General features: G+C 44.5%; 1 protein-coding gene across 1 annotated transcript in view; it reads right to left on the bottom strand.

The window, feature by feature from the left end:
- Positions 1-464: 464 nt before the first annotated feature.
- The window catches only part of cbl (Cbl proto-oncogene, E3 ubiquitin protein ligase), a 163,429-nt gene continuing 136,252 nt past the window's right edge, over positions 465-27,641 (bottom strand). The window contains exons 9-15 of the mRNA XM_038778675.1: positions 19,211-19,342; positions 13,731-14,111; positions 12,191-12,285; positions 8,515-8,676; positions 8,024-8,112; positions 7,677-7,874; positions 465-5,790 (exon numbers count right to left, since the gene is read on the bottom strand). Of these exons, the coding sequence (XP_038634603.1) occupies positions 5,528-5,790; positions 7,677-7,874; positions 8,024-8,112; positions 8,515-8,676; positions 12,191-12,285; positions 13,731-14,111; positions 19,211-19,342 (1,320 nt within the window). The 3' untranslated portion in view covers positions 465-5,527. The remainder of the gene's footprint in view (positions 5,791-7,676; positions 7,875-8,023; positions 8,113-8,514; positions 8,677-12,190; positions 12,286-13,730; positions 14,112-19,210; positions 19,343-27,641) is intronic.

The following is a 27,641-nucleotide window of genomic DNA, read 5'->3' as shown; positions in this document are numbered from 1 at the left end:
TTTAAAAGCCAGCAATTTAGCCAAGTGAGCTAAACGAGCCCAATTTAGCACGTCCAATCCAGCTACCCTGCACATCTTTGGGTTGTGGGGGTGAGACCCACTCAGACATGGGAAGAATGTGCAAACTGCACACGAACAGTGACCCAGGGCCGGGATTGAACCCGGGTCCTCGGTGCCTTGAGGCAGCAGTGCTAACCACTGTGCCACCATGCCACACGACAATGAAAGATGAATTAATCTAGAACTCACATCTGCCATCTGAAGTGGTCAATGGTCACCAGCTTGACTAACTGGGGTCTCAAGTCTGCTTTTCATCTGCAAGCAGCAATAAGTATTATATAAACTCCAGTTCCCTTAAAAGTTCAGCTTAGTCTCAAATTCAAAATTTCTTCCCAATACAATATCAATCCCCGCATCTGGTCAAGCACATTGATTACAAGAATAAACCCAGGTTTTTCAAAATATTGCATTTTCATATTTAATCTGTTAATTTCACAATTATAACAGTTATATACTTTTAAAATCAAACGCTCTTTGAATGACATGACTTTCTCACACAACATAAGCAGTCGTAAATATCATACCAAGCCATGAAATTATCTGAATTTGCTAAATCCTCTCCTCAACTAACGGAAGCATTAACAAATTAGTAGGTTTAAGGTTATTTGACTAAAGTTATTTGACCCCATCTCTCAACTGGATTTCCTATAAAATTCCTTCTGACTAATGTCCTGAACAAAAGAGCAATGTCAAATAGAAATAACACACCCATTCCCCTGTTCAGTTTGAAATGAACACATTACTAAAACACCAAAGAAACAACCTCACTGATCTACAGAGATGGATCTGGTATGTAAACTTGCAGTGGGATAATGTCATGTGTCCCATCCTTAACTACTCACTGCCACTGTCATTAGGTTTATGCATGGACTCCAGACTAAAATGTCAAACGAAAACTCAAAGACTACTTTTGTTTCCTTTTTTTGGGAGCAGTTTGGCCAATTCACAGAGTCACTCGGTGGAGTATTATGTGGAGACACGGGAAGAAAATAAAAATAAATAAGAACTAAATTCACCGTCCATGCTCAAAGCCATAGTTGAGAGAAAATGTTAATATAGTTTAAAAACTACAAGTCATTAAACAAAAACATGGCTCAGACTGAGTACAAGAAAGGGACTTTCAGAATTTTGGAATCAACCCTATAATTCAATCGTGGCTCTGGAGGACAAGCAAAACATTCTCACAAGTAAGCAGGCTACAAATTAATAATTCTTCCTTCGTGGGAAATGTGATTGCTCTTCATATAATCACTGTCCGACAAATCTTCCTAAACAAGCTGCCACCGTAACTCAAAAGGGTTATTTTTAATCCAAATGCCTCCTGGGAAACCAAAATATGGCATAGCTTCCATTAATAAAATTGGACTTGGTTAATGATGTTTAATTTCCATAATATTTAATGACAGCCACATTGAAGTGCAACACTGACAGTTTTTGCCAGTGTCTCAGGTAAATGACATGAAAAATCCAGTTATTTAATGCCAACCATTGACCAATAAGTACAAACGATCACAACAACAAACAGATCCAACCTGGAGCATATAAGGTAACAATTAACATTAAAACACAACTTGTTACCAGAGATTTACACTCAGTAACTAAAGACCACTAGCACACCCAAATATGGCACAATACACTGGAATACACCAGGCAACCTGGTGATTCACTAAACGCCTGTGAAACTGGTTACAAGCATGTTATCATCAAAGTATTGCAATCTTAAATAGGAAAATTATTTTTAATCCAATTAATTATATCATTTAGAAAACTGGGCTGTTCTGAAACAGCAAGAATAAAATTAAATTAGGCTATTAGACAACTGTGATAAAGAACATTTTTGTTGCACCTCCTATATCAGCAATTAAGTCAACTCTACAGGCATGTTCATCCAGTGTTCAACTCTGCCTGACATCAGACAGAACATTTAGGTAATGTGTACTGTACTGGAAAAAGGATAGTTGACCACAGTCAACCTTCTATTCTCCATTACAATACCCAAACACATATGTTTGCATTTATTCTGATTGATGAAAACAGCTCCTTTAATGAGGAAACGGCCCACAGCTTGGGTTTAAAAAGCAGCACAACATGATGAAGTTCTAGGTGAGCTAGTCTCATAATTAACTTCTTAAACTTTAAAATTAAGTGGAAGGATGGATGAATAATTAATAAGAACACAGGATTATGCAGTTAAAAGTCTACATGGTTTATGCAACGTACAATCTTTCCAGCACCTGGACCAGAATTTTCATTCAAGAACTTACTTTTGCAAATATGAAACTGGAGAACTTCCTATACAATTATTTTTCAAATTGCAACATCTGATCCCTGTTCTATTCCCACAAAAATCTGTAAACACGCTAATAGGCAGAAACGTAAACAAAAACAAAACCACTGCGCTTTTGGCAACGTCCAGGACTTTGAGGGAAGAGCGGGGGTGGGACTAATTGATTAACTTTTCCTGGTGCTGGCACAATGGGCAAATCCTGCATGATTCCATAAGATTTATTATAGGTACAATGTTTTCATTGCAGAATGGCCAACATCACATACTTTCATGAACTTCACAGTAAATGTCATGTCAAGTTGTATTGGCTGGTTATTGATCACAACAGTATGGTTTAAAAAAGCACACTGAAATTACTTCTAACAGCAATGCTTGCATAGGAAAAGTAGGAAAATTATTTAGAAGTGCACCAGTAACATTGCTGTTTGTCTCACTTGATTGGTGTGGCAGTTTAAAAATTTTCGTCTTGATTTTACTATGTTTTGAACTAGAAGTATTAATAGGTAGTGAATTTCTACAACATCTCCAAACTTGATTGAAAAGAATTTTGAAAAGATTTTTATTGTGAGCGCCTGGCAAAGCCAACATTTGTTGTCTGCGCGCAATAGCTCAAGATGATGGTGGTGAGCCACCTTCTCAAATAGCTTCAGTCTATCTGGTGTAGCCAGTCTGACAGTGCTGTTAGAAAGTTCCAGGTTTTTGACCCAGTGACAATGATGGAACAGATATCCAGTTCCAAGTCAGGATGGTGTGTGGTGTGTATTTCTGATCAAAGTGCCATGTTGGGTATAGTCCTGTCATCAGGAGCTAAAGCACAATTTACTAGGCGTTATTCAGTTCAAGGGTGTACAGAACAGGAACGACTAGACCAGTGCAATTAACTAAAGATAAAAGCCGTAACTTATTCAACAGACCACATTTACTGTTCAGTTTTTCTATTTACTCTCCCCCTCCTGAAAGTATGACTCATTCTGGGGTTCAAGTCTCCAGATCAGCAACCCTTTTAGTGCTTGACAAATTCAGACTACTTTAGTATTAGAAGGTGCCCAACCCATAGCTGCACAATCGAACACAAACACACAGATTGACAGAGATACATGCACCAGCAGATAGATGCACTTTTTAGCTTACTGGGCTAAATTGCTGGCTTTTAAAGCAGACCAAGCAGGCCAGCAGCACGATTCGATTCCCGTACCAGCCTCCCCGGACAGGCGCCGGAATGTGGCGACTAGGGGCTTTTCACAGTAACTTCATTGAAGCCTACTCGTGACAATAAGTAATTTTCATTTTGCTGGAGTCACTGGAAAGCAATCAGGTGATTTTTCCTATTTATTGTAGAGGGGAGCTGTGACCAATTGTAGCACCCCAACTGTTGCTACTGTTCAATCCTGGTTCAGTCAATTTGTAATCCAAATAGAAAAGATTCTTCATTAATAAATACAGAAAATGCTGATACGGCAGCATCTGTGGAGGAAGGCAGGAGGAGAAAAGAGAGGGAATGTATTAATGTTTCAGGTCAATGAAATCAGTCCTGATGAAAGGTCATTGACCTGAAACTTTAACTCTATTTCGTCCTTCTCTCTCCAAAGATGTTGCCAGACTCTATTTCCAGCACCTGTTTCTATTTCATATTTCCAGAATCTGCACAATTTTGCTTTTGTATGGCTTCTCCGTTGCTTGTTCATTTCAAATACGGTCATTAGAATCAGTCAGAATCACCGCTCAATGCCAAATATAAATTCAGATATTACATGGGTCAGCAGCACATTGAAAATTACATGTTTTTTGATTTGGGGCTGAATGGGCAAATGTGTAATAAGGATAGGGCTAATGTTCTTGGAAGATGGGCTTAATGAGTCAGGGTTCAATTTACAATCCCTGACTTTCCTCATGTTCTTGTGATTAAATGGACTGTGGCATGATGATTTATAAACCAAGTATTTTTTATCCAGAGGATTCTTTCTGGGTAAGCTAGTAATGATGTTTCCATCAGCTGGGAATGAATCACAATCTGCTTGAATACCTGCTCAGCACTGATCACCCCGTCATTCATTTTCACTCTTGCTTGCTCTTTACACTCCAGCCTCATGCCAAGCACAATATTTCAAATGGGGAAAATATAGATTAGAGTTGCGCAGTGAAGCCCATTTCGTCATTGCAGATTTATTCATGACAGGGACTTTGCACCACTGGCCTGAGCATCTCTTTTAGATCTGTGTAAATTGGGATCCCCTTTTTGACATTAAAGTTCTCTCTCCTATATACCACCAGCTACAGTATAAATACAACTTTCTAACTATATTTTATTTTGTGCAAATATTTCCTGTTTTTACAAAAATAGACCCGTGTGTTTTTTTTAAATCGCTGGCTGATACAAGTGCTAACCTGGTTCCACAGCAGCAGCTGCACATTCCCAGTGCCAGTCATTTACAAGCAATACCAGGTCAAGCCGGGTCTACTTTTAAAGCTCCTTATTCTGCAACCATGACTTCTCAATCCCAACTCAATGTTAATATTTCAATTATGTTTACACGATACTTGCACAGGCAGACAGGGGCCCGTTATTACAAAGAGCTTTGACAAAGTGTCATCCAGACTCGGAACGTTAGCTCCCTTCTCTTTCCACAGATGCTGTCAGACCCTGCTGAGATTGTCCAGTATTTTCTGTTTTTGCGCCCGTTATTACTCACTTTGGATGCATATATATTTTTTGAATATGATACGCCCAATGTAGAATCCATATTTCTGAATTTTGGGCTCCAATTTGGAAAAAAATAATTTTAACATCCATGTGTGATGGCACATTCACTTCTGGAACTTTTTGGAAACGGAACCACACATTATATTCAAAACATTATGGTAGTTATGCAGGAATGAATCAATTGGGATCAGTTTTATATGGATTGCAATTTTCCTTTGTCTATGATAACTGCTCTCAAAAATGCAACTTTGTCAAGCTCAGACATCTTAACAATACCTTCATGTATAAAAAGCCCACAGCCTGATTGAAAAACAAGGCAGGAGTTACCATCCTCCAGTATTTCAGTAATTGCACGGACCTGATTATTCAAATTGATGAGGTGACAGGGTTAGACTAGGCACGTTGTCACTCAAGCCAAAGGTATAATCAGGCCCCACCCACAAGCTCTGGCTAGCTGCAGGCAGTGTCCTGAGGGTTGGCTATGTTGCAATATCTGCAGGGGAAGGTACAGACACAAACTCTCGAAGAATATTCTTCGCCATTTCCACGTTATTTCGTGCAATCAGCAATGCCTTCTGGATGTCCTGATATGAGTAACCCTGACTCAAGAGGCAGTCAATCTCAGCTGAGAGAGTCTGCTGCTGTGATATATTACAGCTGTTTGACCGACTCGGACTGGATTTGCGTTCGGAGTTGATTCGGCGAGGTAATGGCTTGGGAGGTCTTTCAGGTGCAGATGAATCTGAGAAAAAAAAAATTAATAAGTTGATGAGGCTCTTATCATCTGAAATATCAATTTGGTTTAAACTCTTCAATTTTCTTTTATGTTCCTGATCTGACAGCACCAATACTATACACCAATACAGGGAGCTGTTAGACGTATTTGATGCTGTGGTATGAAGAGACAAAAGTTCTGTTCCTTTTTCACCAACACACTTATTTCTTCCAACAGACTCTGCACAAAACTCTACACATCACCAGACCCAGAGGCCACCTGAAGCCCCTTTACATATCAGTGTCAATTATTGGACACTTAACATAAATGAGACAACTAATTGCAATGTCTCTTAACCCATTACTTAACAGGAGTGACTATGCCCCACCATCCCCATTACCCCATTCCATCCAGGTAGTAACCTTGCACATCGCAGGCACACAACACAATCAACTTTGGCACGCCATTTTAAATATCTATCCTTGTACTAAATTTAACTAAAATTCTCTTTGCACAGACTTTTCTTCTCTTCTTCTGAATTGGTTTGTGTTACTGGAGTTTAATTCTACAAACAGCTCCTGCTCTCCAGCAACTTATCAAAATAGTCATTTTGCAAATGTAGCCCAGACAACATCATATTTATATTGCAACTTTAAGAAATATCCCAAGGTGATTCATAGAAGCGCTATAAAACACAAGCAGATATTATAGAAGATGACCAAAAGCTAGGTCAACGAGATAGGTTTTAAGGATGGCCATTAAGGAGGAAAGTGAGGTGGAGAGGAGATGGGAGGGTGTACCAGAGTTTGGAGCCCAGACAACGAAAGGCACAACCCCAAATCATAGAGCAAATAATATTTTGTCACAAGTAGGCTTACATTGCAATGAAGTTACTGTGAAATGCCCCTAGTCACCGCATTCCAATGCCTGTTCGGGTACACAGGGAGAATTCAAAATGTCCAAATTACCTAAATGCATGTGCTTCGGGAATTGTGGGAGGAAACCGGAGCACCCGGAGGAAACCCAAGCAGACACAGGAGAACGCGCAGACTCCGCACGACATTGACCCAGCCAATTTACATCAGGAATGCAAGAGGCCAAAATTAGAGGATCACAGGTCCATTTAAGAGCAATTTAGCGTGGCCAATTCACCTTGGTTCACATCTTTGGGTTGTGGCGGCGAAACCCACGCAGACACGGGGAGAATGTGCAAACTCCACACGGACAGTCATCCAGAGCCGGGATCAAACCAGAGACCTCGGCGCCATGAGACAGCAGTGCTAACCACTGTGCCACCGTGCATCTTTCAATAGAACTTTCCAAACTTGTGACCTCTACCAGCTGGAAGGCCAAGGGCAGCAGACACATGGGAACACCACCACTTGCAAATCCATGGCTAAGGCACACGCCATCCTGACTTGGAACGATTTTCAACTCCTTCACTGTTGGGGTTTCAAAATCTTGGAAACCACTACCAGCGGGATACAGTGGCATAGTGACTGTCGCTGGACTAGTAATCCAGAGACACAGGGAAATGATCTGGGGACTCGGGTTCGAATCCCACCATGGCAGGTGGGGAATTTGAATTCAATAAAAATCTGGAATTAAATGTCTAATGAGGACCATGAAATCATTGTTAATTGGAAAAACCCATTTGGTTCATGAATGTATTTTAAGGAAGGAAATTGGTCATCAATGTGGTTGATTTTTAGATTCCCTTAGGGATGAGCAATAATTGTTGGCCCAGCCAACAATTCCCACATCCCATGAACAAATAATGAACAAAAAGCACCATGGGGCACAGACTGCAGTGCCTCAAAGAAGTTCACCATTACCTCAGAGAAATTGGAAATAAAATTGCAGGCCTTGCTTATGACTCTCACATTCAGGGAATTAATTTTTAAAAATCTCACCTCCTGTATGTGCATTGGGACTAGGCAGATTTTGATCAACAGACACATTGGCAAATGCTGAAGTGGCATGAGAGATGTCAGACAGTGTACGACGAGCTGGTGGAAGTGGCACAGGTGGTTTGGGGAAGTCATATGCATTATCTTCATCTTCACTCTCACCCCGTTCCAGACCATCACTTATGGCACAGTCACCGTTGTCTATAGATAATGAGCAACAGATTAAAAAGCTCAGTGAGTGACAAAACCAAGGATCCCTAAACTTTTGGAAGTGACAAAGAAGTCCACATCACATCTCAGGGGGTTGGGTTTCAGTGAAGACTAACGATTGACATGTAGAAACACCTTACCAGACGCAAAATCTACATTCGTGGCCTGAGATGCCGATGTAAACATAGATTCGCACATCTGTCTCAATGGGTCTGATTCAGTCAAAGTTCTAATCAAACAAAAGGAGAAAATCAATGGTAATTACTCAGTTACAAGAACTGGTTCCACTAGATTATGTTTCAGTTAATACATCATTAAGTGATGACCTTAACATTAAGAACAGAGATTCGTTCATGGACAAGTATCTCCTTCAGAAAGCACCTATGCAGTATATTCAGTATTGCTACCATAATTTCTTTGTTTCATTTTATGAAATCTAGCCAACTGCACCTAGCATTACCAAATGCAAACATATTCCAGCAGGAGGCGGTAGGGGCAGCACTCTTTCTTGAATCTTTGCCACAGATGAATTTGGTTGTAAACAATGTTGCCCAGATTCAAGGAAGGAACCTTCTTTCGACCAGCTCAGGTGCCTTAAATGCACATATTTTAAAAATAAAATTCCTCTTACACTGCGTTGTTGGTGCTCTGTGACTGTATAAAAAGTCTGGAATCCAAAGAGGAAGTGACACAGAGCGGAGCATGTACAGGCAGCGAGGATGGAGTCATGTAATCAATATCCTCGTCACTGCTCTCTGAACGCTCCTCTGGTGTAAAAGGCTTTGTCAAGGGTCTGAAAGTACAAAGTGGGAATTAAAACAGATTCAAAATGTTTTGTTCCATTTGTAGAAAATTATGAACAATCTCACCCTATAGCTCCCATAAATTCTGCCAGAAGTACTGCTGCGACACACAGCAGTTTCTTACGAACGGCAACAATGACTTAATGCTAGACACAAGATACCATTTCATGTACTTAAAGGCCAACTAATTTGCCAAATAGTTCCAGACTTCCTACCACAGAGAAGTTAAACTATAAAACACAGACTCCAAATGCTTGCTTAAACAATGATCACCTGTGCAGTTCCCCACAAAATACAGAAGCATTTCACAGGAAGCTCTCTCCAAGCCAAAACATCTGGTACTCAACTAACTCATACTGTAGAAAATGTAGATTTATTGCAGTAAATGGCTTAACTTATTATGGAAGAGATTAAATTGATTGACCATGTCTTTTTGTCTGTACTGTATCAGCTTTCCAATAGTTGCTTTAAGTTACAGCTTTTCCTTCGAACACAGATAACGTCTCAGATGTCAGGGCATCTTACCGTCAGATTTCTGTCAATGCTGCTGAACAATGCGTACACAGTGAGATGCATGAAAGTTGCTGAGCATAACTAACTACTGGATACATTTACCGTTTTTACGAGATGTGGTTGGTTGTCGCTGGGATTTCCCATGTGGTCGTTAAGGTCAGAGATTTACTATGTGGGAAGCCATGGACATGAAGCAAATCCATGAACTACGATGGAATGTTATACTGAAGCACAAAAGCGGGGTACTAAATAGGCACAAAGGCTTTTCTAAATTAAGACTGCTTGTCTACACAAGGGTATCAATGATTCTCATCAAATATTTTTTCTGAAATGTGATTAAAAATTCTCCAACCTCAGTACATTAATATAAATGGAAGACACATTGGTATAGACAAAGCGAGTCAGAAGACAACTGTCATAGCTGCCACAGAAAAGATGTAACATTGGAAACAATTCATTACAGATTCTGATGGATTTCCTATTTCCAATAAATGATGTTTTTATTTTAAAACTGCAATATAATATTTTGTCCAAGCAATTGTGCCTCAGGCCAATTAGACCCAGTTTTCACAACATACAAGTGAAGAAGATACCAAGGAGAGCGCATACCTCAGTCCTAAAATGTTTACCCCTTATCCTCAAACTATGACCCCTCGGTTTCAGCTCCCCCACATCGGGAACATTCTTTCTGAATCTACCCTGTCTAATCCTGTTAGAATTTTGTAACTTCTCAATGAGATCCCCTCTCACTCTTCTACTCCAATGAATATAATCCCAACTGACATTGTCTCTCTCCATATGACAGTCCCACCATCCCAGGAATCAGCCTGGTAAACCTTTGCTGCGCTCCCTCCATAGCAAGAACATCCATCCTCAAAAAGGGAGGCATGGCGATGAAGACACGGGTAGGGAATCTAATACATGGGTAGTCAGTGCGGAGGGGGTTGGGTATGTTGCGTGTGTCGGACCGCTCAGTTGTTTGTTGTTAAAATTATAAATGCTTCAATATAATGTTTTCTTAAAAAAAACAAAGTGGATCATCTCATATTTATCCACATTATACTGCATCTGCCATGCGTGTGCCCGCTCACTCAGCCTGTCCACATCCTGCAGAAGCATCTCTGCATCCTCCTCACAGCTCACCCTCCCACCCAACTTTATATGCTCTGTAAATGTGGAGATAATGGGGGCGATGGAGAATCGCTACGACGCCGGCTCGCGATTCTCCGAGGTGCGGAGAATTGGCGCCATTTGCGGCGGCGATTCTCTGGCCTGGATGGATAAAGCGGCCATGTGGATACGACAGAGTACCGCCGGCGCCGTTCACCCCTGGTCACTGCCAGCGGGAACTCTGAGCGGTCGGGGGGGGGGGGGCGCTCTGGTGGAGCCTGGCCCGCGATCTGGGCTCCCCCACCCCGGGCCTACTTTCCTGCGCGGCCAGTCCCTGAACACCGACGCCATGTTGAGTCAGGGCCGGCGCACTGAAGTAGTCCCCCACGCATGCATGCACAAGTTGGCGCGGCCCAACTGCGCATGCGTGGGTTGGCACGGTGCCCATTTGGAGCTGGGAAGGGAGGCTGTAGCGCTGTGCTGGGCCCTTGTGGGGGCCAGAATCGGTAGTCTCCGAGCCTGTTTCGCGCCGCTGTGAAACGCCACGGCATTAATGACGGCGCAAACACTTGGGCTCCATTTCGGAGAATCGCCCCCAATACATTTAATTCCCTCATCCAAATCATTAACATACAAGGTGAACAGTTGCGGTCCTAGCACACATCCCTGCAATACCCCACTTGTCACTGCCTGCCAATCAGAAAAAGATCCATTTATTCCAACTTTTTGCTTCCTGTTTGCTAACCAGCTTTCTATCCATCTCGGGACACTACCCATAATCCCATGCGCTTTATTTTTATTTATTTTTTTTTTAAATGTGTTTCATTACAACCATGTATCAAAACAGTACTAATACTAATATCCTTCAGCCCCTCACTAAAACTTGCGCTTCTCAGAATTTCCAATATAATTATTCATGTGTTCCTTTGTAAAGACAGAAGCAAAGTATGAATTTAGTTCCTCAACTATTTCTTGGTTTGCAGTTATGAATTCCCCCGCTTCTGACTGTAAGGAACCATCATTAGTCTTTATTAATTTTTTCCTCTTTACATACCTATAGAAAGTTTTACAGTCAGATTTATGTTCCCCGCTAGTTTACTTTCAAATTCCATTTTCCCCTTTTTATTCAATCTCTTTGTCCCCCTTTGCTGAACTTTTTGTTCCAAATCCTCAGGTCTAAAAGCAATAGCTTTTTCTTGCTAATTTGTATGCCTCTTCTTTGAATCAATGCTATCTCTAATTTCCCTTGTAAACTGTGGTTTGGTCACAGTTCCCTTTCTACCCTTGCGCCAAATAGGAATAAATAACTTTGAATTCACCTATTTGTTCCTTGAATGCTGCCACTGCCTGGCCTCCCTTTCAGTAATATTTCCCAGTCCGCCATAGCCAACTCATACCTCACACCATCATAGTTACCTTTATTGAGGTTCAGAACCCTGGTCTCAGAATCAACTAACTCACTATTCACTTTGATAAAGAATTCAACCATGTTATGGTCACTCATCCCCAAGGGTTCTCTCTCAACCAGACTGCCAACTAATCCTTTCTCATTGTGCAACCAGTCCAAGACGGCCTGTTTCCTTGTTGGTTCCTCAACGTTTTTGTCCGGATAACCATCCCGTGTACACTGGAGAAATTCCCCCTCTATTGTACTGTGACTAATTTGACTCACCCAATCTGTATGCAGATTAAAGTCACCCATAATCATAGATGTTCCTTTATCACAGAATCTCCGATTTCCTGTCCAATGACACGTCAGGCATATGGCCATCTATGTATTGCATACAGGTAAAGCTATTCACTTCGCTAAACACATTGTACGCAGATAGACCAATGACACCTGACTTCAATGCAATATCCATAATGCAGAACTTCATATACCGTGTAGCAAGAGAGTAGATGGCATTCGCTGATGTGGAGGATTTCACTTTGGAGGTCTCGTACTCTGAAACATCATTCAAGGCACCACAGAAAGCCTGCAATAATGAGAAGATAGGGTAGGTATATGTCAATTAGAATTAAATATCAATTAGAATTCTATATTTTAAATCAACATAAAATTGGTAAGTTAGATATACATTTGTGAAGCAGTCTTATCAATCCCACTTAAGGTGTAGAATCTGCTGTAGCCCTGTCCATAATAAGGGGCAACTACAAAAACAGATCACTCTGACATTTGCTAGTTCATCGTACTTTCTCTTGTCCTTCATCTGGATCTTTCATTTCCACAATGATGCCCATGGGTAACTAGCTAAATAAAATAGTTGATTCTAACTCTGGTTGCGTTTTATGCTGACAAGCCACTATCAAAGTAACAGAGTGACATGTAAACCATGCATATGGGTGTGGTAACCTGAATCTCTGTACTTGCAGTTATTTTAGTTCTTGCACGTTGAAGGCCATTCCATGTGTCTTAACTCACCCATCCAGAGATCCTCAAATTGTCCTACTGTAGCATCCAATTGTTTCTCAGATAATTCCACAGTTTGATCTCTATCATATTTGGGAGTTCATTCAATATATTGTTAATCCGTTATGTGAAACTCTCAAATTAATTTGATATAATTTCCTGACTATCTTTGTCCATACTTTTGAGAACCTTGAATCTCTCTAGATCACCTCTGATGTTTTTTTGAGTCGGTAATGTCCAAACGTATGCAGTCCTTCCTCAGACAGGGAGATTTGGCAAAGTAGCAGCTTGTGGCTCTTCTATGTATGACTCCACATTGAAATGTCTCACTTGTGCTTCAGCAATCAGACTGCATTCAGTGCTCAAAATGCATTCCGATCAGAGCAACGCACAGTTCGATCACACTCCAATTGACTTGTATACATACTGCTGTTGGTTTTGTCAACTGCTCTCTTTTTTGAAACTATTTTTTGCATTTCTAGGTGTGGTATTTTACCTATCAGCTGCAATTAAATTTAATCTGCTCCACCCACTTATATATTTTGTGTAACTCACGAGTTATCTTTTTGAATTTCACTGCACCTCAGAATTTGTATGATTTCTTTTTTTTTAATTATTTGTTTAAAAAAAAAAGAGTACCTATTTTTTTTCCCAATTAAGGGAAAACTTAGTGTGGCCAATCCACCTAACCTGCACATCTTTGGGGTGTGGGGGTAAGACCCATGCAAACACGGGGAGAATTTGCAAACTCCATACAGACAGTGACCCGGGGCCAGGATTGAACCCGGGTCCTCAGCGCCACCATGCCGCCCTGGAGTTTGATAAGATTTGATTAAATTTGGGTAGAACAGTACTAATTATTGAATGTCTGTACCTCACCATTAAACAGAAACATAAATCAAACAACTGGGCACAGTGGTTAATTGAGAATTTGTGCTGAAGTTAACATCTGTACTGAAAAATATCTAACTCTAGCAACATTAAGTGTAATGATGTTGTTGTCTTTCTCACCACTGTATTGTCAAGCCCGAGTGAGCTGCTATGCCTAACCGCCTCTGTCCTAGTGTCCAGCTGAGATGACAGTGCTAAAGGCAATGAGTGTCTGTTGGATAACTCTCGACCTGCCCATCTGTCCCCAGGATTAATATTCTGGAGTGGTACTTTAGCTGCTTGTGATCGTGCATGCCAGGCTTCTCCAGGGCGGTTTGGTGGTAGATGAGGTGGCTTATCTCTTGGCAGGAGGTCACTCGGTGTGCTTGGTAAAGGGCGTCTCTGCATTCGAGAATCCACACTCGCAGATGGATGTCGTTCAGGTGGGGGAGGCGGAAGGTCTCGATGAGTTGGAGGAACAGGTAAAGGCTTATCTTGTTTATGCAGCGCATTAGAGGGAGTCTGTGGGAGGAAACAAAAAGTTCACTCAAAACACCAATCCTTCAGATCTTTAAACATGCCATCTATTTGAAAGTAAATGAAAATGGTGCTTCCATTTTCAAATGAGATTGGAAAGTTCTCACTAAACAAGGACTTGACTGAAGGTAGCACTTCAACAATCACAGAGGTAAGGATAAACAAAATGCAGCCATTAATGTATTCATCAGTTTTTCCTCTTATATTCTAAGTGTGCTTTGAAGGCATCTAACACAATTACAGAAGTATAAAATACACATTGTAAACAGGACAAGTGAAAGTGACCATTCCTCACTTACAAGCTGTAAGATAACTAGGTAAGAGTATCGAATCTCAATTTGGAGACTAAAAACTCAGGAAAAAGCCAGACAAGTATCAGCCATTTGAATTTTTACCATCCATCCTCAAGACATATTTGTTTTTGTCAAATATCAGGGTCGCAGATTCTCAAAGTGGGCTGTTGCTGACTGGCTCAGAAGCTCCTCCTTAAATTGGTCAACGGTGAATCAAGCCATTCAACTCTGTTTGATGCAAACTTTGGGCAACGGAAATGGTGATGACAAATTTCCCAATGTGACCAACAACTATTAGCTTGCTGAATTTAGCCTGAACACAATCAATCACAAACGATTCAGTTACACATGGCAATGCCAGATTTTAGCACAATCTACTTATGACCCCAGCTCCTTCTAGGAAGTTTACTGGAATGTAGTTTCCACCCAATTAGTTCCCGCTCTAGTATGGTGGCCCCCCTCCCAGGGTTGGTCTGCTGATTTCCTTCCCTTTCCCCTCCTCTTCTTTCTTCCCTGTTCCTACACCCCCACTGCTCTAGCCCCCCTCTTTCCTGTGCGTTGGCCTTCGGGGTTTTAGAACAAGGCGGTACAGTCCAGCACAAATTGTCTCAGTTTTTCAGGGTGATGGCTTCACCTCTGCTTGTTTTCCCAGCCCGGCCTTTTGGACGAACCCGTCCGCTTCTGCAGGGTGTGTAAAATAATTCTTGTACTGGTAGGTTATTCAACGCTTGGCTGGGTAAAGCACCCCAAACTTTACCCCACTTTTGAACAGGGCCACCTTCGTTCTGTTGAATTCAGCCTGGGGCCTGACCAGGTCTGCCTCTATGATCTGGTGTCCCTCCCAGTGGCAGGTTGTCGTCTGCTTGGCCCATCTCGGGATCCTTTTCCAGTCTTGGTACCCCTTGCTTCTTTGCTATTATTGCCCTCGGTTGCTCCGCACGAGTTTGCTCTGGGTTCTCCCACAATCCAAAGATGTGTAGGTTAGGTGGATTGGCTATGATCAAAGTGTGGGGTTACTGGTAAAATAAAATACTAAATAAACTTTATTAGTGTTAACACTGCAATGAGGTTACTGTGAAAATCCTTTAGTCGCCACACTGGTGCCTGTTCAGGTACTCAGAGGGAGAATTCAGAATGCCCAAATTACCTAACAGCACGTCTTTCAGGACTTGTGGGAGGAAACCCACGCAGACATGGGGAGAACATGCAGATACCCCATAGGCAGTGTCCCAAGCCAGGAACCAAACACAGGTCCCTGGCGCTGTGAGACTGCAGTGCTCTCCACTATGCCACTGTACCGCCCATTTGCTTGCAATACTTTGCAAAATTAGGAATCTTTGGAAGTGACCCAAGCTGGGAATCGAACCCGGGTTCCTGGCGCTGTGTTAACCACTGTGTTACCGTGCCGCCCAAAGGGTGGGGGGAGTGGCCCTAGGTAGGCCGCGCTCTTTATGCTACACACACAATGAGCTTCCAGTTCCTTCAATTATTTCCTCCTGCTCCCCCACTGATTCAAGTGTTATTTAACCTGGCAGCAGACACATTCATGCATTTGGCAAATGGTAATTTAATGCAGACATCATATACTTCTTATTGCCACTAACTAAAAGGGCCATCAGACTTTAGCATCTATAGCCTATAGTTTAGACAAACACACTTCCCAACATCAGGTTGATATGGATCCTGCCACTTGACACTGTTACTTTATATAAATGGGAACAATGCTTGCAATTATCTTGAAGCTTCACAAACACAATGTGCTACAATCCAGACAGAATTATCCCTTCCTTCAAATCAAACCTTTCGGGCTCTCAGCATACATACATTTCAGAAACACTACATATATTCCAGGAATTTCTTTTTTTTTAAATAAATTTAGAGTACCCAATTCATTTTTTCCAATTAAGGGGCAATTTAGCATGGCCAATCCACCTACCCTGCACATCTTTGGGTTGTGGGGGCGAAACCCACGCAAACACGGGGAGAATGTGCAAACTCCACACGGACAGTGACCCAGAGCCGGGATCGAACCTGGGACCTCGGCGCCATGAGGCTGCAGTGCTAACCACTGCGCCACCCGCCAGGAATTTCTGCAGGGCGATCAAAATCTCATTTTAAAAAATTCTTCATACCTCTACCGCTGCCGCCGGCCAAGTACACCACCAGCCCGGTAGTGGTGGCGACCCTGCGGATATGGGGCCAGTGGAGGAGGCATGTGGGGGAGATGGGGGCGGATGTCTGTGCGCCAATCTGCGACAACCATCGGTTTGCCCCCGGCAGTATGGATGGGGGGTTCCAAGTATGGCGGCGAGCAGGGGCGGGAAGGGTGGGTGATATGTTCCTGGAAGGGAGCTTCGCGAGTTTGAGGAGCTTGGAGGAGAAATTTGGGTTGGTAAGGGGAAATGATTTTAGATACTTACAGTTGCGGGACTTTGTTCGTACACAGGTCCCATCTTTCCCGCGCCTCCCGCCAATGGGGATCCTCAACAGAATAGTCTCTGGGAGGGAAGAAGGGGAGGGCAGAGTCTCGGGTATATATAAGGAGCTCATGAGGGAGGAAGGGTCCCAGACAGAGGAACTGAAACTTAAATGGGAGGAGGAGATAGGCGGGGAAATGGAGGATGGGCTGTGGGCAGAGACCCCGAGTAGGGTAAACTCGACCGCGACATGTGCTAGGCTCGGGCTGATCCAATTTAAGGTCGTTCACCGGGCCCATATGACGGTGGCTCGGATGAGCAAATTTTTTGGGATAGAGGACAAATGCGCTAGGTGCGCGGGAGGACCAGCGAACAATGTTCACATGTTTTGGGCATGCCCTGAGCTGAGGGGGTACTGGGAGGGATTTGCGGGGGTCATTAGCACCAGGTGCTAAAAACAAGGGTGGTGATGAGTCCAGGGGTGGCAATTTTTGGGGTTTCGGAGGACCCGGGGGTCCAGGGGGAGAAAGAGGCCGATGTGCTGGCCTTTGCTTCCCTGATAGCCCGGCGACGAATATTATTGGCGTGGAGGGACTCAAAGCCCCCGAAGACGGAGTGGTGGCTTGCGGACATGTCGAGTTTCCTGGGGATGGAAAAAATTAAGTTCGCCTTGAGGGGATCTGTGCAGGGGTTCACCCTTCTTTGCTGGAGAGTGAGCATCAGCAGGGGGGTGGGGGGAGGGGGGGTGGGGGGTAGAGTAGAGTAGGAGGGAAAATATGGCGGGTAGTACGGGTGGGAGGGGAGCGGGCTTGTGCAATATGTTACGATGGAAGTATTGAAAGTACGTGAATGTTTGCACATTTTTGCCTTTTTTGCTTCCTTTCTGATGATGTCTGTAACTGTTTATAAAGCCAAAAACTACCTCAATAAAATTATTTATTTTTTTAAAAAAAATATTCTTCATAGGCAGCTTCTTCATATCTATAAGTCGAAAGTTACCACCGCTTACTTTTAATGGACCTTTTTGCTACCCACATTCTTGATATTGCTAAGATAAAAGCAAATTATTGTGGATGCTGGAATCTGAAACAAAAACAAAAAATACTGGACAATCTCAGCATCTTTGACAAAGAGTCATCCAGACATTAGCTCTCTTCTCTCTCCCAGAGGCTGTCAGACCTGCTGAGATTGCCCAGTATTTTCTGTTTTTGTTCAAGGCATTACTATTGTGTGATCTCAAATGGAACTCACGCAATCCCTTGCCAAAACTATATCCAAGGAGCCCACTTTTCTTCATAATGCCAACATTCTTTCCTTCATTTCCATTCTAGATTTGAATACAGCTCCACGTCTCAGAGCAATGGTATATCGTGTCCGTAACATTGCTGGACAGGACTGAAGATAAAATTCACCAACTCAATAATGATTCCCTCCAGCTTGCGCCTTCCTTACTTTTTAAAAACCTAATATAACATAAGAACTAGGAGCAGGAGTGGGCCATTTGGCCCCTCGAGTCTGCTCCACCATTTAATACGATCATGGCTGAAGTTTGTGGACTCAGCTCCACTTACCCACCCACTCACCATAACCCTTAATTCCTTTACTGTTCAAAAATCTATCTTTACCTTAAAAACATTCAACGGGGTAGCCTCAACTGCTTCACTGGGCAAGGAATTCCACAGATTCACAACCCTTTTGGTGAAGAAGTTCCTCCTAAACTCAGTCCTAAATCTGCTCGTTCTTATTTTGAGGCTATGCCCCCTATTTCTAGTTTCACCCGCCAGTGGAAACAACCTCCCTGCTTCTATCTGATCTATTCCCTTTATAATTTTATATGTATCTATAAGATCCTCCCTCATTCTAAATTCCAATGAGTATAGTCCCAGTCTACTTAGTCTCACCTCATAAACCAATTCTCTCGACTCCAGAATCAACCCGATGAATCTCCTCTGTACTTCTTCCAGAGCCAGTACATCCTCTCTCAGGATGTGGAGATGCCGGCATTGGACTGGGGTGAGCACAGTAAGAAGTCTTACAACACCAGGTTAAAGTCCAACAGGTTTGTTTCAAACACTAGCTTCCGGAGCACTGCTCCTTCCTAAGGAATTCAAATTCACCTGTGTGTGTGTTAATGTTTGACTCGAGCCTACTCCAACCCCTCTTCATCCAACTTTATCAGCATAACTTTCTATTGCTTTCTCCCTTTGTGCTAGATAGCTATCTACTTTTATCTGGTAGCCAGGCCACAATCACAAACGTATTATTCATTACACACCGCTTTACCAATGTATGGTCACAATAGGTCAACACACTGCGCCTCAGTGATATTGTCTATACACATACATAATATCATCTCAATCAAAGAGTCCCTTACCTTAGGCGAAACACAAGGGCTAGGTGCACAGGACACAGTGGGTGATCGTTGCTGCAGCAGGTCTAACCGAGGAGGAACTGGTGGAAGCGCAGAATTGGGAGCTGGTGTAACTGGAGAGGGTGGTCGTTCAATCTGTTTAGGAAACAAATTGCAAACTAACATACTGAGCGTTGCTTACATTGAACTCTGTGCACAGTTACTAGCGTCAAATATTTTTGATTAATATCAGCAGTACAAATTACCATTTTTCAGTAAAAACATCAAATAATTGACAGAAATATAGGGTAAAATTAGCCAATTAGTCCCCAACTTCTTTCTGCTCCTACAGAAAGAACACATCTTGGGTCACAGAGGCAAGACATCGTCGGGCTCGACCGAAATTATCCCCCAGGCAAATGGCCCGAGTCTCACCCTCTTGCTCATACATGAGGAATTATCTTTTGGAGTGCAGTTGACACCCAGTGAGTGCCTTCATGAGAGGATAGAAAATTGGACAAGTAAGGTCAAATATAACTTGACACAAATAAGTCAACTATAGGGATAAAGAATAAATGGTGTACCCTGACAAACGGCTGAAAACCAAACACTTCGGTAAAGAAAAGTGAAACATTCGAACTTCCGGCAAAAAGGATTTTAACAGTAAACAAAAAATTTTGAATGTAGAAGGACCCGCAACAGAATTACTCAATGCAAACAGGACAAAGATGTTATACCGTTTTGGTTTACAAGAACAAAGAACAGTACAGCTTCGGCCTTCCAAGCCTGCGCCGACAATGCTGCCCGTCTAAACTAAAATCTTCTACACTTCCGGGGTCCGTATCCCTCCATTCCCATTCTAGTCATGTAATTGTCAAGATGCCCCTTAAACGTCACCATCGTCCCTCCTGCTTCCACCACCTCCTCCGGCAGCGAGTTCCAGTACGTGTAAAAAACTTTAATAGCGCAGAATACTGGTGCTAATGATATTGGGACACAATTGCCATGTTGCTGATAAGGGAAACTAGAAAGTGGAATTCAGGAATTCTGATGGAAAAGAATCTTTCTGCCTCCAAGCCATTAATGTATGCCACTACACTTTACAGACTGACATCGGGAGCCTTGGAGCAGGTTTCCCATCACCTGGGAATAGGGCATGAAGAAAAATTCAATAAGGATGATGGCGGCACCACCATAAAATCTGGGAACATCCTGTTCACAAAGCTCCGTACCTGGAGGTACCTAAATTCATCCGAGCCTGCCAATCCGAATTTCTCCCTCAATTCCTCCAGGCCAGCAAACCGCCCCCCTCCAGGAATAAATCACTCACTCCCTCCAGCCCCTTCTCTGTCCGTGTCCCAAAGGTGGCGTCCAGTCTTGCCGGCTCAAACAAGTGGTTAGCACAAGATTTCCAGTGACAGGGATGTGCTGAGCAGTTGCACATCAGGAGGCTCTCCTTCAGAAAACAGCAAAGACAGACAAGACAGAGGAAAATAACGGCAGGAAGCAGTAGCTTGTGAGGCTGCAGGGAAGCCAGAAACTGCGGCAAAGGCCAGGAGCAGCGACCAAACGGGTCAGCAGACCCACGAGGTGCGAGGTCCCTGGTCACCCCCGAGAGAGGGAGACCAGCGAGCCAGACAGCACCCCCCCCCCCCCCTGATGGTTGGAAAACGCTCCTAACAAAGGAACTAACCACAATGAAGGACGAGATTAAGGCCGAGATTCAAACGGCAGTCAAGGTGGCGGAGGTGCTGGCTGCCATGCAGACCACAGTTAACGGCATGGGCAGGAGGCTGGAAACCCAAGGGAAAATGTTACAGGAACTGGAGAAGGCATTGATGGGCCAGAGCGACCAAACAATCACCCTGGAGGCCAAGATAGAGGATGGTGGCCACGCAAGGAAGCCTGAAAGGGAAGGTCGAGGACCAAGAGAAGCTATCCAGCCGACAAGACATGAGAATAGTGGGCCTGCCAGAGGGGATTGAGGGCAGAGACCAGTCGATTACATGGCCCAGATGCTGGGCAACTTGGTTGGAAGGGACAGCTTCCCCAAGCTGCCGAATCGACATGGCCCACAGGTCACTCCAACCAAAGCCCAAGGAGCAGCCGGAGGCAATAATAGCCAAGCTGCACAGGTACCAGGATCGGGAGAGGATCTGGTGCTGGGCGCAGCAAGCAAAGGCAAGTAGCCGGGAGGGACACAGGATTGGGGCGGCCCTGGCAAAGCGCAGGGCTGAATTCAACCACGCAAAGTCAGACCTGTACAAAAACAATGCTAGATTCGGGAAGTTATTCCCAGCCAGGCTCTGGGTAACATACCAGAACAAGGAGCATTATTTTACTAACCAGAGGCGGACGAGTTCATCCGTACTAACAGGTTAGGCAAACGGCAAAGGAGGCAGTGGTGTGGAAGACAGAGAATGCAATCGATATGGACAATATTGAGTGGGACTGTACTGCCTCGCTATGAGTAAGGGAACAGTTCATAGAACGGAAGGGGTGAGAGAAGCAGAGTGCAGGGGAGGGTGAGCAAGGAGAGAGAGGGGATACCAACACCGTGGGAGGAGGGAGTCAGATCGACCTCGGGAGTGGGTCCACCACACTCGTGTTGTGGGGGTGGGGGCAGCTTTAACTGTGTACAGGACCCATTGGCGGACAGATTAAACATCAGAATGGGGAAAACATCAGGTAACCGGAACAGGGAAGTCTCACCTTCCATGTTCTGGGAGGCACTGAAGCTGTGATTAGGGGAGTAATTATTGCCTACAAGGCCCGCAGAGATAGGGAAGAAAGGGCAAGTAGGCATCAACTGATCAACTCCAGACTGGAGGTTGACAGAAGGTACTCGGAGGCCTTGACCGTAGAGCTTTGGCGGAGAGGAAAAAGCTACAAATGGACTTTAACCTGCTGTCTACCAGGAAAGCAGTATACCAACTCCGCCAGACACAGGAGACCTCTTGTGAGCATGGAGACAAGGCTAGCCGCCTGCTAGCTCACCAGCTGAGAAAGCAGGCAGCCATGAGAGAGACAGCCCAAGTAAAGAACAGCAGATACAGACGGATAGCCAAATTTTATGTCATTCCTCCCTCGCCTCCCTATCCACATGTGCCTTATCCCCAAGATCATAGCTGAACTAATTTTAGGTTACCTCCACATTCCTGCCTACCCCAAATCATGTTTCATACCCTTGCTTATCAAGAATCTATCTTTCTGCCTTAAAGCGATTCAAAAATTCTACCTCAGCCACCGTTTGAGGAAGAGAATTTGAAAGTCTCAACTCTCAGAAAAGAAATTCTCTCATCTCTGATTTAAATGGGCAATCCCTTAATTTTAAACAGTGGCTCCTCGTTCCAGATTGTCTAAGAGAAAACATCCTCTCTACGTCCATCCTGTCAATACCGCTCAGGATCTTGTATGTTTCAATCAAGCCGCCTCTTACTCCTCTAAACTCTACCCTGCCCAACCTTTCTCATAAGACCATTCGCCTATTCCTCGTGTAGCTGGTATTAGTCTAGTAAATATTCTCTGAACTAGTATAGAACAGTACAGCACAGAACAGGCCCTTCGGCCCTCGATGTTGTGCCGAGCAATGATCACCCTACTTAAACCCACGTAACCCGTATCCCAACAATCCCCCCATTAACCTTACACTACGGGCAATTTAGAATGGCCAATCCACCTAACCCGCACATCTTTGGACTGTGGGAGGAAACCGGAGCACCCGGAGGAAACCCACGCACACACAGGGAGGACGTGCAGACTCCACACAGACAGTGACCTAAGCCGGGAATCGAACCTGGGACCCTGGAGCTGTGAAGCATTGATGCTAACCACCATGCTACCGTGAGGCCCCAGAACTGCTTCCAATGCATTTCCATCCTTCCTTAATTAAGGAGCACAATATTGTTCACATTACCCCAGATGTGGACTCACCAATGCCTCTCCACTCTTGTATTCAATTTTCCTGCAATAACATTGGATTAGCTTGGCTGAATACTTGCTGCACCAAAACACTAACCTTTTGCAATTCATGCACTAGGACATCCACAGAACAACTAAACAACAGGTAAGAGAGAAGGCAGAAATATTATTTGTGATAAAACCGCCAGTGTTTTATCAATGGGGAGCACGGTAGCATGGTGGTTAGCATAAATGCTTCACAGCTCCAGGGTCCCAGGTTCGATTCTCGGCTTAGGTCACTGTCTGTGTGGAGTCTGCACGTCCTCCCCCTGTGTGCGTGGGTTTCCTCCGGGTGCTCCGGTTTCCTCCCACAGTCCAAAGATGTGCGGGGTAGGTGGATTGGCTATGCTAAATTGCCCGTAGTGTCCTAAAAAGTAAGGTTAAGGGGGGAGGGTTGTTGGGTTGCGGGTATGGGGTGGATACGTGGGTTTGAGTGGGGTGATCATTGCTCGGCACAACATCGAGGGCCGAAGGGCCTGTTCTGTGCTGTACTGTTCTATGTTCTATGTTCTATGTTGTACAGGAATCAGACCAGTGAAAACAGCTGAATTCCAGAACCAGCTATATTGTTCTCACAGATGAAAGTTCCATCTGGTGGTAGAAAGGCAGAAGTGCACCAATCTGAGTATCTGGTGTACAGCAGCCTCTGGTGGGCGGTGGCAAGAACTGCACTGATCTGAACTCCCTGAACTTAGCTCCACCCGGTGGCTAAAGAGCAGAATCGCGCGGGCCTGGAGTTCTTAGGTGAAACACCACCTGGTGGTCAAAGGACAGAATTGCGCCAACCTGACCCTCTGGAGTAAACCTGTTTCCTACAGGCTGCACCACGGTAATGAAGACTCATCTCAGACCTACGCTTTTAATTCTGGTTTTATTTTATTCCTCGCTGACCCTTATCTGGTATCAGTGTGTCTGGGTAGAGGGTGGGATGGGATCTTGGGATTAGGTACTCTGGAAGATGGTTATCCTGTTATTTCCTTATATTTTCATCTTTTTATTAATAAATGGCTTGTTAATATTTTACTTATAAATCTGGTGTGTGTAATTCATTAGAGCAGTCACTATGGAAAATCCCAATCATTAGTTAATTCACTTGTATTAGGATTCTGGGGTCTGTGGGGTTAGAACTGAAGGGGCACATGCCCAGGGTGTTGCAGCACAGTCCAGTACAAGAACATGTGGGTGTGGTTGGCAGGGCCTCCACGGCACCATTCACATCTGTCCTCCACCTCCGGGTAAAATCTGCTCTTGCGTATTCTGGTCAAGTGCACCTCCTGTACTACCCTTCAGTCCTGTGCATAAGGAGGTATCTTTCACCCTGCGGAGTGCTTCAATTCAGAGTCCCTGCCAAGCTCTTCCTCCCATCTTTACCGTCTCATCCAGCAGGGCCTTTACCTCCTCTAACATTTGCCTGTACATGTCAGCGCAGTTACCGTCACCTAATTTGCCGGATGCTAGCAGTCTGTCCAGTGGAGCGTGTCCGGGTAGCTGGGAGAACGTTGCGGTCTCCTTGCAGAAGACCTTCCTCAGTTGCAGGTATCAAAGCTCGTTTCCTTTTGGGAGCTGGAGCTTTTCTGGTAGTCCCCCCAGGGTCACAACTCTACCATCTGCATAGAAGTCTCTTACAGTCAGTACCCCCGTCATCCTATCTCACGCTTTGAAGGAGGCGTCTATTGTTGAATTTATGGTGTTATCAGATGGGGGCCACAGCAGACATTGTACCCAAGGCTGAAATGGTGCCTATGCTGGTTCCAGGTCCTTAGCATGGGCACCACCACATGTTTCTCGAGTACTTGGTGCAGGGAAATGGGACTGGGGCCGTGGCCAGTGCTCGGAGGGAGGTCTCTATACAGGAGGTCTCCTCAATTTGCACCCATTCCGCCTCCGGCTCTCTCAGAATAGGAGTTTCAGCAGTGCCAAGCTCCCATATTCCGCCTTGTTTGTCGGACGCTTATACGGATTCTGGGATTTTTTCCAGCCCATACAAGTGCCACAATTAATTTATCTAACTTGGTGAAGACGTCCTTGGGGATGAAAACTGGCAGGGATCGGAATAGGAATCTTGGCGGCATATTCATTTTTATTGTCTGCAGTCATCCCGCCAGGGAGAGTGGGAGCACGTCCCACCCCCACAGGTCTCTTTTTACCTCTTCCACAAGACACAACAGGTTCCATTTATGCATCCATGTTCAGTCGTGAGCTATCTGGATCGCCAGGAATAGGAATTTGGTTTGAATGGCAGCATCCCCAGCTCTGGTTCTCCCCCCTGGGGGCTCCGGGGACGAGTTCGCTCTTGCTCAGGTTACATTTGTAACCAGTGAAGGCTCCAAATTCCCTCAGGAGTTCTATTATTCCTCCCATGCTGGCTAGGGATTTTGAGTCTGAGGAACAGGTCATCCATGTAGAGTGGATGGCATTGCACCCCTTTGGATGGCATTGCACCCCTTCGATTGCCAGAACAAATAGCAGCGGGAACACCGGGCATCCCGGCTTCGTGCTTCTGTGAACCTGGCTCAAACCCAAACCTTTCCAGCACCTCCAGGAGGTACCTCATCCGACTCAGTCAAAGACCTTCCCTGCATCTAGGGAGATGGTCACTTCTGGGGTCTTCTCCCCAGGCGGGATCATAATCACATTCAGCAGGTATCTGATGTTAGCTGTCTGCCCTGGGCAAACCCCGCCTAATCTTCCACAATGGCTTGCGGCCCGCAACTCTCCCGTCGCCTGGCCAGAGCCTCCGCCAGGACTTTGGCGTCAGTGTTCAGAAGGGAGATGGATCTGTATGACCTCCACTTCACGGGTCTTTTTTAGGGATCAGCAATATCAAGGCCTGTGCCAGCATGGCCGGCAGGGCTCCTCTCGACAGCCAATCATTGATCATTTCCCACAGGTGCAGGGCCAGTGCCTCTGTAAAGGTTTTAGCGAACTCCACCAGGAATCAGTCCGCACTTGGTGCCTTCCCCGAGTGTATGGGGTTGATGACCTCCCCCAGTGGTAGCAGTGCTTCCAGTCTCTGTTTCTTATCCTCTTCCGCTGCTGGTATGTCCAGCCAGTGGAGAAACCATTTAATCTTGAAGTCTCCCTCCGGGGGGGTTGAAGGTGGACAGTCCCTGGTAGAAGGTCACAACAGCCTCATTGATCTTATTTGGCACCGTGACGAATCCTGCCCTTTCCGTTCCTCATCTGTGCTATCTCCCTGGCGGTTGCCTGCTTTTTCAGTTGGTGTTCCAATAGGTGGCTGGCTTTGTCCCCTGTCTGGTTCACTATTTTCCCCCCAGTGGGGAGGCGAATATTGTCGTTTTTTTTCTCTCTGCCAGCAGCTCCATGGTCGGGGCCGTAGAGTATTGCTGATCCACCTCCAATCGGGAGTCGATCAACCATTGCCTCGTCACCCTTTCCTTCCTGAACTTGAGATTTCTGTATGCTATTATTTCCCCCCTTATCACTGCCTTCTGTGCATCCCAGATTGTGGAGGGTAAGACATCCCCATTATGTTTGCAGGTTACATACTCGTTGATGGCTTGTGACATTCCTTCGCCTCGTCGGAGAGGGGGGTTTTGGCCACCCTCCATGGGGGGCTCTGGCCTGGCCCATCTCCAACCTCACATCCATGTACTGTGGTGCGTGGTCAGAGATTACTATAGCGGAGTATTCCTCCCATACCACCCTTGAAGCATCAATTTACCCACTATAAAGAAGTCACGGGAGTAGACTTTGTGAACGTGGGCGGGGCGGTTGAATCGTCACAGGTTCCCTCCCACCCCATCCATGGAGGTGTTTAGTTCTTTCGTCATTCCAGATTTGTTCCCTAATCTGGGTTGGACTGGTCTGCCTCTGGGTCCTGTATACTGTTGAAGATGCCTCCTGCATGATGTGCTGGTGGGATTCGAGGTCGGGGATGTCCGTCATTGTTTTTTTAATGGAGTCAGCAGCGTCCCAGTTCGAGGCTTTTGTATTTATTATACTAGGGTACTGCAAGGGCTTGATAAAGCAATACATAAACTAAACTCAACTTTTGCGAATATCATTCCTTGGAAAACTATACAATGTTTAGCAAATATATTGGTGTCAATGGCGAGATCCAGGATTATAATCCAGGCTCAACACTATTATATAATAGAAGGATTACTGGAGTTACTTGATGAGCGGGCAAATGCCTGACTTTTTTTGCTGAATTAAGGGAAGGAGAGTAAACTATTTTAATGCCTTGTCCATAAAATGTAGAAGTCGAGCTTCTAATGCCAACTAATATCTAATCCTAAACAAAATAAAATACCAATAAGCAGAGTTCTACAATCGTTTAAGGAAACAAATTTGTGCAACAATGCAAGGACTTGAACATTTGCTCGCTGCAAAATTACATTCAACCGTTTGTCACCTTCTGCAGTGCAAAGCAGCAAGAAAATTGTGCCATTTCAATTATCACAGTTCTGACTCATGCAGGACATACGGAGCCACATTAGTGATATATATTGGTGTCACAACACAGAAATTA

The sequence above is a fragment of the Scyliorhinus canicula genome, chromosome 19 (genome assembly GCF_902713615.1).
Source record: "Scyliorhinus canicula chromosome 19, sScyCan1.1, whole genome shotgun sequence".
NCBI lineage: Eukaryota > Metazoa > Chordata > Chondrichthyes > Carcharhiniformes > Scyliorhinidae > Scyliorhinus > Scyliorhinus canicula.
Note: the sequence above shows the minus strand (reverse complement) of the source record. Positions and strands in the feature narration are given on the sequence as shown.